Genomic DNA, 13620 nt, shown 5'->3' with positions numbered 1-13620 from the left:
TTCATAAATTTTGGAAAATTTCATAAAAGCTTTTACACCAACAAATTAATCGTTATTTACATGCGGCAAATATTTGGTAAAGGACTCACATAATCATAAAATTGAAGAGAATGCGGATCAGGATGCAGAATGGTTGCTGTATTTGTTTTAATCAATTCAACATGAAATGTCGTGTAAATATACATACAAAATTAAAATATTATATCACAGAGACAAATATTTATTTATTTATTTGGTTGATATATATTCTGAAGCTATATAGTCAATTAAAGACAGTATATAACCGCCAATCCAATATGTTACGTATTGGTAATGATGATGGTTCTTGTCTTTGAGACGACCCATCCATTTTACCTGTAAACTGTAGGTGTCATTAGTCGGTGTCGAGAGATGTTGAAAAGGTCTATTAGGACACATGTATTTAACTAACAGATTTAAGACCTTTAACTTTTCAATGTATTCAGGTCATTTAACGTTCTTTTTATTCAAGGAGCATATTAGGTATTTGCACTACGCTTGACAACGGCCAAACATTTTTGAATTTGATAATAACAATGTTGCCATATCAAATGAATTGGTTTTTTTTTAGCCACGATTCAGGAACATTTTTAAGGCATGGCGACGGGTATTAATTGCGTATACTGCCATTTGTGTGTAAAATCGATACACATCTAGTTCAATATTTCGAATTTTTTATATTAAACAAAGCTTACAGAAAAATATAACTTTTAACATAATCATTAATGTTGTACAACTTTCAATCAAATTTTGGCATTCAGTTTGTCGATTTAAATTTCATTTAGATTTCGTTTTGCAACTCATTTTACTGCCCATTATTGATACATTATGTCATTTTCACCGTGGAAGTGTTTGACATTTTCATTTAAGATAATAGGAATGTAACTCATTTTCAAATGAAGATTTTTTTCTTTTAATATGATCTTTTTCTCCTTATGATTTTCGTAAACCTCCCATAAGTAATTTGATTCTCCCTAAGAATTTCTTTAAATCCTTAGGATATCTTTTTTCGTAATGCCATCCATTTGAATTTTTATTAATTTTGTCTAATATTATTTATTCCACAGGATTATTTTATTATACAAATATCCTATTGGATAAAGGATTAAGAAATGATTTATTACTACTGATGGATTTTTCTTTAGTCCAAAAAATACATCATGTATGATATTGTGATTCTCCCAAGGAATTATAAATCACACATTCTACGGGATAATCCAAGTAAGAAAATAATATCCTCCAGGATTTTGTCACTGTTTCACTCATATTGCCGAACAAGGTGAGCTAAACCAAATTTATTTTTGTATTGTTTTACCCATCTGGTTTAAGAATGTGCTCTATGACCCCAACTGCCAAATTTGATGATTGTATCCTTAAAAAAAACTCGGTTTCTCAGTTGCACTCATGAGACGTTCAAGTTAATCACGTTAATCCAAGAATCTTTATTATTTATTTATATTTTATCTATTATAGGTTTTTGCAAAATTGATAAAAACCAAGAAAATTCAGTGATTAAAATACGTGCAAAAGAGGTAAAGCAGAAATGTAATATATAAGAACTCACCACATGAAGTGATCGTCTTTAACTTTTAGTAGTATCATCTATTTAAATAGGACACATTTGTTTAACTAACATATTTGATTTAAGACATTTAACTTTTCAATAGTATTCAAATCATTAAACGTTCTTTGTATTTAAGGAGCCAAATGTATATAATTATATACACTTCGCTATGCAGTGACCATGTTTTTATTACTATTGCAATACTAACAATGTAAACTCTTCATAATCGTTTTTTCTTGTTTTAAATATTAACATAAATTTCCACTTATTGGGTTACATGACCTATGTTATTCCCAATGCTTCGACAGCATTGCACGTAGACAAAAAAAATTAACCAAATGGAATGTCTCAAGGAACAATGTAGAAGTAGCAGCTCTATTTGAAGTAGTTTACCATGTGATCAGACGAACAGATCAATATTGAGCAGGAATTTTGGTTATTGAGCCAGCTTTAATGCGAAGCATTAAGACTACAGGCTAACCAGAGGAGGGAGTATGGGTGAAAGTCAGAGAGCACTATGGATTTCATCTATACCTAATTGTGCTGAGTTAAATAATGCAAAGACGTCATTCACGGGAACAAAATTCTATTCATCGAATCAGCATTAAGAAGATGGTTTAAGTCGTCAAAAATGGATTCTAAATATACGATGATATTTGCTTCCTTTCTTGAAATGAAAACGCCATATGTTGAGGAAGAGGGTATGAGAAACATAGAAACGAGTACCGGTGTATCAGCAACATTAATACTGAATGCAGATAAGCTGAAGTAATTGAAATTGGTATATTAAAATCAATGGCAGGTAAACACTGAAAATTGGAACTATTCATGTAATGCACGTTCTCCAAGCGGACGTCACTGATTATAAACTCGAGATAAAATGTTCTGGAAAATAGTAATAATGAAAACAAAACAAAACAGTATCATTATGGGAATAAACCCATCATGTACCAGCTTTGATTAATTTTTGTAATGACTGTTCTATGGAACACACCGATTCCCTGAAACAGTAAACATGTTGTCGAATATCAACATCGATTGATATGCAGCAAATACACTTTTGAATTAATGTATAATTGTTAATTTAATGACAAACAGTGATGTTGGCATGCCACTTAAAATTGTTACGTTTTCTGTAAGAGATGAATAATGCCCCCGCCTGACCATCTGAAGTTATAAATTAAACACTGTATATGATGATTTAACTGTAGGATAAGATAGCCGGACAAACCATAATCTCTTTATGCAGCTTTAAAAACGTAGAATATGTATAGTCATATTAAAATATGCCAGTCTCAGCTAAGAATCACTGAATAAACACGAAAAATTTACAGACGATAAATAAATTTAACATCAAAAGTCAAGAAAGTAAAAAAAAAACAACGTTATGTACGATGAAGTTAACTAAGAGTACACAAGAAAGTAAATAAGATTTTCAATTTTATCTAAATGCGGAATATATATACACATTTACAGATTAAATATGAGTTTGGATGAGCTCTACAACCAACTATCAATATAAAAACTACAATGAACGAACGTTACACGATTAAGGATGAACGATTGACAAATGCACGTAACACGGTTATAAGCCTGACTGATTGATGAACCCACGATACACGGTTGAGAATGAATGATGGATGGGCGCACGTTACACGGTTAAGAATGAATGAGCGATGAATGAACGCACGTTGAACGAACAACTCACGAAATGTGATTGATGAGCGCACGATTGGTACACGCACGATACACGCACACAGCACTCATGATACACGATGAAAGCACGAAAAATGGTCAGTTTGAATTTAAAAAGGGATGAACTCGTTATTTTCAGAATATTTAAGAACAAACAAAATAAAGTGCCCATTGACATTTTTATTGTGTCTATGACTTCCTACAAAATATTAAAGCTGTGTATCCACAACTGTAAGAGGATATAGACGGATATATCATGATATCTTTATGCTGCTAGTACCAAAAAAGCAATGACTATGTCCAACTAACTGTCATTTTCAGAATATTTAAAAGAAATCAAATTCCTGTGGCCATGCACACCTTCCTTGTGCGTATTAATATCATATTAAACATTTAAGCTCTACCTCTAAATCTGTAGAAGACAGCTGAAGAAACCACGATGTCTTTATGCAGCTAGTACCAACAAAATGACTAAATCCAACTTTCTGTCATTTTCAGGATAATTCAAAGAAATCCAAATTCTGTGACCATGCCCACCTTCATTATATGTTTATGTTGTGAACAAGTCATCATTTTGTACAAAAAAAGTCGTACAAGTTGTAATTTGAACAAAGAGTGCTTTTATAAATTACAATTTGTTCAAAATTGGACTACAATAAATCTATAACTTATACAATAATCTACAGTATGAATTTTGTTATAAAAAAGCATTGAAACACACTATAAAATTCTTGTTCAAGAAACACACAATTAACCTTATTTACAAAATACAAAAATACCCAAATGGTGACAAGATGTATAATTGATACATGCAAGCTATAATAGCTAGAACACTAGAAATTTGCCCCAGATAATGAAAATTGGCCTACTGTCAATTTTGAATATAATAGAAAATTGGCCTCAGTGACAATTCTGATAGTATAATGTAAATTTGTCCTAGTGACAATTCTGAATATAATAAAAATTGACTTCATAGACAATTGTGAATATAATAGAAATTGGCCTCACTGACGAAATATTAAAGCTGTACCTTGTATTAAACGCTGAAGGAGGAGACAGCCGGACAATCGTTGGTATATTTAGGCAGCTTATACCAAGGACAATTACTAAGTCAAACTTTCTATCATTTGAGAAGGAAAAAAAAATCCTGTGGCCATGCACACCTTCATTAGGTGTATAAACATCCTATTAGATATTAAAGCTGTACCTCTAAATCTGTAGGGACTTTAGCCGACCAAACCATGATGTCTGTATGCAGCTAGTACCAACAAAATGACTTAATACAACTATCTGTAATTTTCAGAATAGTTAAAAGATATCAAAATCCACACCTCTATTATTTGTTTGAACATCTTACATAATACAAGTATTAAAGCAGTATCTCTAAAACTGTAGGAGAAGATAGCTAGACAAACCATAATATCTTTATGCAGCTTGTACCAAAACAATGACTAAGTCCAACTACATTCAATTGTCAGAATATTTGAAAAATATTTAAATCCTGTGGCCATGTACACCTTCATTATGAATATGAGTAAAATATTAAAGTTGTACCTCCAAAACTGTAGAAGGAGTGAGAATGTATCTTACTCTGGACAAAAGAACTGACGGACAGGTGTAAATTAATATGACCCCCGATATTTTGTCGAGGCGCATATAAAAAATCTTGCCTGATGAATAGCCACTCCGTATTAAAATATCATTAGCATGTTTATAAACTGGTCTTTTACATAAGAACATTTACCGAACCCAAATGGTTATCATTTGTCACTTCTACCTATTATGTCTGTTTGTTTTGTTAACGAATCGTTGTCAATATAATGGAATTTGATGCCACTGTGATACAAGTGAGAGGTTTAGCTAGCTATAAAACCAGGGTCAATCCATCATTTTTCTACATAAGAAAATGCCTGTACCAAGTCAGGAATATGACAGTTGTTGTTCATTCGTTTGATGTGTTGGATTTTGCCATTTGATAAGGGACTCTCCGTTTTGAATTTCGAAGTTCAGTATTTTTGTGATTTTACTTTTTTCTATACTCCTGGGCGAATACAATATGTCCTGTATATGGGTATTCCCTAAAGGTTCCCCTTAATGAACACGAGAATATCTCACAAACACTTCTATGACCTTCGATCCGGCCTCTGACTTTCTAACCAAAGGTCTTTATCTACTCAACATTTTCTACAGCGTAAAACACGTTTTGCTACAATCAAATTATACTTAAGTGTAACCATTAGGACCCATGAATACAACACTACAGTGTATTACTAAACACAGAAAAATGGTAGCAAGTATGCTATATTTACAGGAGGTAAACCCAGTCAATCATTTTCCTAATTTCCAATAATTTATTTAAAAAAAGAAATCTATGATACCAGTAGCTTGGATAGAGAGTTGTCTTATTGGCATTCATACCACATCTCGAATGCTTCTTTATGTATATATAGGGTTGTACACGCTTTGGTTCTGCTAGCGCTTTGAGTGTGAGGCGCTTGTGCTAACGTTACATGTATAAATCCATTTTAATTTTCTGTACCGCTCTTAAACTAGTATAGTTGTTCGAATTGTAATGTTAGGTATCTACATTGTAATATAAAATGACTGAAGTAGGTAGTTCTTTTTCATTTTCTTGTCACTCAATTCAGCCGTTTGCTGATTTTCGTTCACAATTTTACAGCACTTCTCGTTGGCTTGTTGTCTCATTAACATTTATCACAACGTCTTCTTTTATTTTTTAATCCTATTAATAACATTTGTTTTTTCTCAATGTGCATATTGAGATTAAATGATTTCTGAAATATAAAATGTATATCAATGGTGTTATTTAGTGTATTTGATTAGACAAATTTTTAATTAAGAGTTTATGTTTTGCTGGAAGTATAAATGCTACATACATGTATATCTTTTTTTTCGATATTCTGAGTCAGAATAACGAGTTCAAAAATGTACTGTATATAGAATTTAATAAAATCAAAATTATTGCAAAATTATAGTTTATAAACATTAATTTACACTTAGTGCAAGCAAATAAACTAGACACTGCCTTATATCATAACTAGCACTTGTGTTCATAATAACATTTACTGTAACAATGTTGGTTGCGCCAGATGCGCATTTCGACAATACAATCCTGTATTTTCAGTAATGCTGGAGACCAAAATATATGCTGAGATTCCAAAACTTATAACGAATTAATACTTAATAAACCAAATGATACATAAATATTTTACAAAGACGTGTTTATACCTTGAAAAAATGTTTAGTACAAGTAAAATATAAATTTTAAAGCAATTCGTTTGTAACGATAATTTTCATTAGACGTAACGATTGACAAATATTTTAAAGGTGTGAATTCCACGTTCTACCAGCCCGTAGCTAAGAAAGCTACCATTTTGATTTCAAATGTAAATTCTCACAAAATAAACATGAAAGTCACATGTTGAACCCCAAAATGTTCTTTTTGTCATTCTGAAGCGTAAGAAAGGTATACACACGTCTAGAATGTATGTTTTACATGGTGAGTATAAATATAACGTCAAATTGTTTAGTTGCTTAAGATAATGCACTTTCGCGGACTTTTTCATTTATGTCATTTTACGCCAAAATAGTTGTTAAATGGTATTTATTTTAATATTCTGCATTATAATGGAGATAACTGTATTGTATTGTATTTTAAGCTTGGCCTTCGTCGCAAATATCCGTTTACCTAGCTCCGCAACGCATCGCAGGCTAAACTCAATTAACGACAGTAAAATCTACGTTTTACGAAGGACAAGCTTAAAATACACCATAGTTATCTCCTAATTAATCTATCAAAATCGCTACAAAAACAGCACCTTTAAAAAAAAATCAATATAAATATAAGAGTGTATTATGAAAAATCTTCTAAAAGCTAGTCGAGACAACAATTATCTTTGTTCTTAATTTTTACACGAAGACATCAGCTGCAGTACTTCAAAAATATTTTTTTACTGCAGCTTCATAGATATATACATGCAGCATAACAAAGAAATTTATTGTATATGTTCGTATCATCTAAAAAATTCAACATCTTGTTAAATGGGAAATGTCATACATTTGTATACAATGAACACAACTCATATGCTTTAGCACCACCAGACTACCATAATCCTCAAACCATATCAGACTGTGTGTTTAAAGTGTGTATGTATTCACTCACATACTATCACGTGACCTCTTGCTTCATGACTTTTTCTTGGCAGATAATCGTTGTACAGGCTCGTGTCTGTTTCTGTGCACAGAATTATCTATTGATTGACACACGTGATGATCCAGGTTAGGTACTCCAAGTTCGTCATTTTCATGCCAACCTGCCTAAGTAATAATAAAAAAATTATCGTAGATACTAGGCTTATAATTCATACACTATCCAATGTTTAAAGCACCTGGGACAACACGAGTGTTTCGTCTGTAAAAGCGAATTACACAAAATCATCCAAAATGAATACAACTTTTCAGCGAATACTTAATAGATATAAGAAGATGCCGATGAGACAACTCTCTATCCAAGTCACAATTTGTAAAAGAAAAACCTTTATCGGTCAAAATACGGTCTTCAACGCGGAGCCTCGGCTCACATCGAACAGAAAGCTATAAAGGGCCCCCAAAAATTACTATACAGTAGTGTAAAACTATTCAAACGGGAAATAAACTTATAAGCTATAGATACAAATAAGATAATTCAATATTAACCTTATGGTCTTTACAAGTGAATCTGAATTAGACTATTCCAAAATTTGGGTTCCTTATTTTTGAGGAAAGTAGTTTGGTCCAGCTGAATAAGCTTAAACATTAGCAATTCGGAAGCTGTCAAAAGATTTCAAGACGCCCTAAACATAAAATTGTCCATATTTTGAGTTAGAGCCGATGAAGTTATCTATAATTTTGATATAATTTGTCCCAAAAGTAGTACAACACACTGTAAAAATGTCATTGAGAAAACGCAGGTGGGATTTTTTTTAATTTTCATTTATGTTCTAAAAGAAATGCACTACGATATAATTGTGGTCTCGGACCAATACCATTAATGAGATAGTGATATGATTCATATATATATATATATATATATATATATATATATATATATATATATATATATATATATATATATATATATATATATACCTGAGGTTTTTCTCCATTTGAACGACCGTTTGTTACGACACGCCCATTCGTGCTCTCAGTTGGACATCGTGTATACTCAATGTTAGCTGTACATTTCATGTCATTTCCGAAAAAATATAAACCCTGCAAATATAAAATAATTGCAGTATATTGTATAATGATAATTTCCTTTCTCGGCACAGTAGAGTGGTATGAAAGGGTATTGCTAGAAATTAAGGGCGCACGTACCCGTTGTCAATGAAATTAACAACGTCGTCATAGGTTAAATAGCGATAAACAGATTATCATTGGTCATATCAACGATATCATAACTCTATAGACAGGAAATTGTTTAAAAGATATAATTTGGTTTGAAATATTAAAAGTTGAATAATGTATGTCCGTGCAGTGGTAAAGATGTCAGAACAGATGAAAACAAGACAGATTGTATGACGATATACGGTAATATTTGATACCCGGTAGGTAAAACTAAATCCCCAAAAAATAGTGAAACATGTGCGATATTGTGTGCATTGAAGTGAAAGTGTGTACGTGTCATTCTGGCCAAAGAGTTTCAATGTCCCCCACGTTGCACATATTTTATCTATCCAAGGTACAAGGTAAATAACTAAATGATACACTTTTTTGTAGCGCTAACAAGGATATTTTACATGTTACGTACACACAGACGCGTTACTTGGGGACAAAAACGATGTACAAAAGTTATACAAATATGTTAAACTTACGCCTAACTTTTGAACTTTGGTCTTTGTTTTATGGAAATGAATGACACCAACAACAATTGCAAATACAAGTCCACCAATGAGAATGAAGAAAACTCCTGCGACTTTATTTAACGATAATGATCGTTTCTTAGACTTCTAGAAAAAAGGAAAATAGTATAAAAATCAAAGAATTACATGTATTACAATCAGGTCACGGTTTTATTTATATATTAAATGGACATATATATGTACAAATCAAAATTCTATATAAAGAGTTAATATAATACTAGAACACACCCGCGAAATCGCGGGCATTCAGAGCGGAGTTAAAAGTATGTAAAGTGTTGTTAGAAGTTTTATACCTCCTCCTTCATTTCCAAAATTCCCAATTTTTGGTTTTCTATCAATTTCAATATGAACATACATTTAGTATGTTATGAACATTTAAGTAAGAAGCCTGTAGTTCAGTGGTTGTCGTTTGTTTGTGTGTTACATATTTGTTTTTCGTTCCTTTTTTGTACATAAATAAGGCCGTTAGTTTTCTCGTTTGAATATTTTTACATCGTCATTTCGGGGCTTTTTAAAGGTGAGTATGCGGTATGGGCTTTGCTCGTTGTTGAAGGCCGTACGGTGACCTATAGTCGTAAATTTCTGTGTCATTTTGGTCTCTTGTGGAGAGTTGTCTCAATATGGTAATCATACCACATCTTTTTTTTGTAATCAATGAATTTTGTAAAATATTTAATGAATGGAGATTTCAGAAAAGGTATCAAAAGTTCACATGAATAATTTTAGCGCTTATCTGTATATTACTATATAAATAAAGTGTATTTACTTTCAATTCTTAGTTTAGTAATCGATCCATGGTGGTCAATTGACATAGTATACAGACCCTCTCCATTTAATAAACTCTGAACAGAATTAAAATACACTTTATTTGTACTATTTGTTTGTTCAAAGTATACAGAAAAACGCAAACCGGAAGTATAATCTGACTTAAAATTTCGTCCAGTGACGGGACAATATCCGGATGCCTTTTTTCTCGTTTTTCTCTCAAAATAACTCAATCTGAATAAACATACGAATGGATGACAAATGCGACTATGCACTGTATATATAGGACACAGAGTCGTGTTGATTAATTTATTGTGGAAAGAAGAGAAGCGACACCAAAAATGAGGTCTTCTCGTTTAATAGTATAGACTGATATGGAAAAATGGAAATATACAAAACTCCTTTTTTTTTTAGTTTGTATTTCCTCGTGTTTGCAGCATTGCTGAAGAAGTATCATATAACATACAATTACAAATACCAAAGATAATTTGAGGGAAATAAATTGGCTTTTTGAAAAGAAATTTCTCATCTGCTCTTTAATTAGATAAAGTTAAAGTTGAGGAACAATAAAACTAAAATATCACACAACACAGACGATTAAAAGAATCTTAGAAACATGTATAGTTTAGAATAGCAATTGTGTGTAGCATTCACTGTTTGATTTAAATTCTTTTGTATTACTGTGGATTTGTTATTATTCGTTGGATACCAATTTTCGTGTATTTCGTGGTTACCCAGAAAACACGAATTCCAATGTACAACAAATTACAAATTTTCTAATAGAATGTATGCAGACCTTGACAAAACCACGAAATCAAATATCCACGAAAATGCAAGTTCTTCCCAAACCACGAAAATAGGTATTCAAGAAAATAAATGAATCCACAGTATCAATTTATTACGTTACCGAATGTGTTTCCTGGACTCCACATCCACCCTTTTCAATCCACCATTGGTTTTTCAATTTAATCAACATCCCATTCTCTTTAAGTTTAAGGACAGCTATTGATATCTGATCCCTGTAAAATATTTTCGTTACGACGTAAAATGATTTACAACACAATATTAAACATGTGGTGAGGTTTAAATAATGAACACATAGTCCAGGAGCTTCTAAACTTAAATACCAACTAGAACACACCCGCGAAATCGCGGGCATTGAGAGCTTGGTATGTAAACTGCTGTAGGATGAATTTTTTGTAAAAGATTACATGCCGAGGCGAATTAAGAGGGTTTTTCAGGGGCTCGGACCCACCCCTCTGCCCTTTGTGGGAACAATTTGTTGATTATATACCCCTATGAAACTTAATTATTTGCCGCAAACTTGCAGCAGATTTGCTGCAAGCTTGCGGCAAACAAAAAGTTTGCAGGAACACAGAAAACAGTGTTTGTAGATGTTTGCCGGTAGCTGCAAACTTCCGGCAAACATTGCTGCAAGCTTGCGGCAAGTTTGCAGAAACATCAATTTTTGCCGTAAGATTGCCAGAAAGTTTAAAATAATAAAGAACGTTTGCCGCAAGATTGCAGAAAACTTTGACCATTCTATATGTTTGCCAGATCATTGCAGGAATTACACAATATTGACTGGGCATGCCTAGTTGGCCCTTCCTGGATGCTAACAATTTGAAATTGTGGCTAGGTCATGTTGGTTGTGTTTGGAAATGCATTTTACATATAGGAGATCAAGGAGGCATTTTGGTTCAATAATATGGGATAATCAGTATGTAATTTTGTAAGTACAAATGATTCATAGAACTTCATGTTTTAATGAAATAATTAATGTTATCATCATACATAATTAAGTAAGCAACTATATATACATGTATGTGTTATTGAAAAACTTAAGCCATTATAAGTTTGAATTTGTAACTGATGCACTGCACCATCATGATCATGTTTATTAAGATTAAGTGAGATTCTGTAATGCAATTATTACCTAGCTTTATAGTCTCAATACACATTTGAGATTTTACCTTGTTTTTTTTTAAATAAATAAATTGGATGTGACTGTCTTCACACATGACATAAGTATATGTGTAGTTCCTGCAAGTTTGCCGCAAATTTTGCAACAAACAATTGCCGCAAGCTTGCAGCAAACAAGCGAAAGCTTGCGGCAAATATAATTTGCATAATTATGTTTGCAGCAAGCTAGCCGCAAACTTCATTTTCATGTTAAAATGGTTGCGGCAAGTTTGCTGCAAACTGTTTGCCGCAGGTGTTTTTTTCGGTAAGGGTAGGAAACCAATGATGCATGACTGGAGCGGGACCCCTCTTAGGCAGTCAGAAATGCAAATGGTATTGAAATATTTCTACCTATATCTCACTTAAACGCCGATAGCTTTTCCGTATGCATTAAACTTTCCATGACAATATCATTTAAAATTCGGCAATCGCACAGCTGATGTGCGAAGAGAAAACCCACGTTAAAAGACAAAACACAACCGTGGAAAGAAGATTTAGTGCTGACCTATTCTCACAGATATTATTTAATACAACAAATCATTTAACAACTGTTATGACAAAGCGTACATAGGAAATGGAAATGCATTGAAAATAATTATATAAAAAAACATCGCTCTATCATCTCACATACTGTTTTATCAATGTCAGGAGGAGTAAACATCGACAAAAAAATCCCAACAGGTATTAAGCAGCCAGAGATAATTGACAGCATAAAAAAAAACCTACACATGATACTTAATTATTATACATAATAAGTTCTTGTGCAAGTATCCAATATTTTCTTTATAATCATAATCACAAGAAAATCGATTTAATATGATTTTAAGGGTCAAACCTTTATTTTTCAGTAGAAATGTTTTTAGTGTTACTGTCAGCAATTCTTTTCAAATCCTGAACTATTTAAAAGAGGGAACATTATGATTACCTTAACCCAGAGCGTTTCCACGTGGCGATGCCATAACCTTTTGAATTAAGATTAGGTCCAACTTGCATGGTATCGCATGGTTCTTGATGATTGAAATATTCATTATAAACGGATTCCATTAGGAAAGCATATTTTCCTTTCATATTACGAACACGTTCTACCCCTTCTTTCGATGAATCAACAAATCCCGTTGGCTGGGCAGAAGTCATGTAATTCCACATCGCTTGGTATACAGGCACCTCGGAATTCTATAATAAAATATTAAATTAAAATGATGTTACGTACTTGTATATACGGTTAGTAGTAGTGTTGCGTCCCTTTATAAAAACAAAACGGTACTGAGAAAATTCTTAGAGGTTTTAACAGACGAAAAAATTGATGATTAAAATGTAAATGAATTCATAAAACACATTTAAACCTAACAAGTTGTTATTGTTTGCATCTGTTTTTGTAGGATAAATGGAAGTAGTTTCTTAATGCTGATAGTATTGAAGACTGGCTTGCTCATTTTGATAAGTAACTAGTCTAAATTTCACACTAAAGATAGTCGGTAAGATAAATTCGTTACATAGTGTGCTAGTGACCTAATACGGTATATATGGGGTCAGTAAATTCCGGATGGGGATTCGAGCTTCGTTCGCTCTCATTGAATTTACTGACCCCATATATACCGTATTTATATTATATGTCTGAATATGTCGCTCATCTTCTCAGCAAAGTAGGAAAATCTCTTAATATACATTTAATATATAACCTGCATACGCATAAAA

At 32.4% G+C, this 13620-nt stretch overlaps 1 protein-coding gene across 1 annotated transcript in view; it reads right to left on the bottom strand.

Annotated features, from left to right (window-relative positions):
- Positions 1 to 7133: 7133 nt before the first annotated feature.
- LOC139485386 (glutamate receptor 2-like) overlaps positions 7134 to 13620 on the bottom strand; it is a 42866-nt gene continuing 36379 nt past the window's right edge. Inside the window, exons 14-18 of the mRNA XM_071269834.1 lie at positions 12851 to 13098; positions 10871 to 10982; positions 9151 to 9285; positions 8426 to 8548; positions 7134 to 7615 (exon numbers count right to left, since the gene is read on the bottom strand). Of these exons, the coding sequence (XP_071125935.1) occupies positions 7484 to 7615; positions 8426 to 8548; positions 9151 to 9285; positions 10871 to 10982; positions 12851 to 13098 (750 nt within the window). The 3' untranslated portion in view covers positions 7134 to 7483. The remainder of the gene's footprint in view (positions 7616 to 8425; positions 8549 to 9150; positions 9286 to 10870; positions 10983 to 12850; positions 13099 to 13620) is intronic.

This window comes from Mytilus edulis, chromosome 8, assembly GCF_963676685.1.
Source record: "Mytilus edulis chromosome 8, xbMytEdul2.2, whole genome shotgun sequence".
In the NCBI taxonomy this organism is placed as follows: domain Eukaryota; kingdom Metazoa; phylum Mollusca; class Bivalvia; order Mytilida; family Mytilidae; genus Mytilus; species Mytilus edulis.
This window is presented reverse-complemented; position numbering and strand designations above follow the sequence as displayed.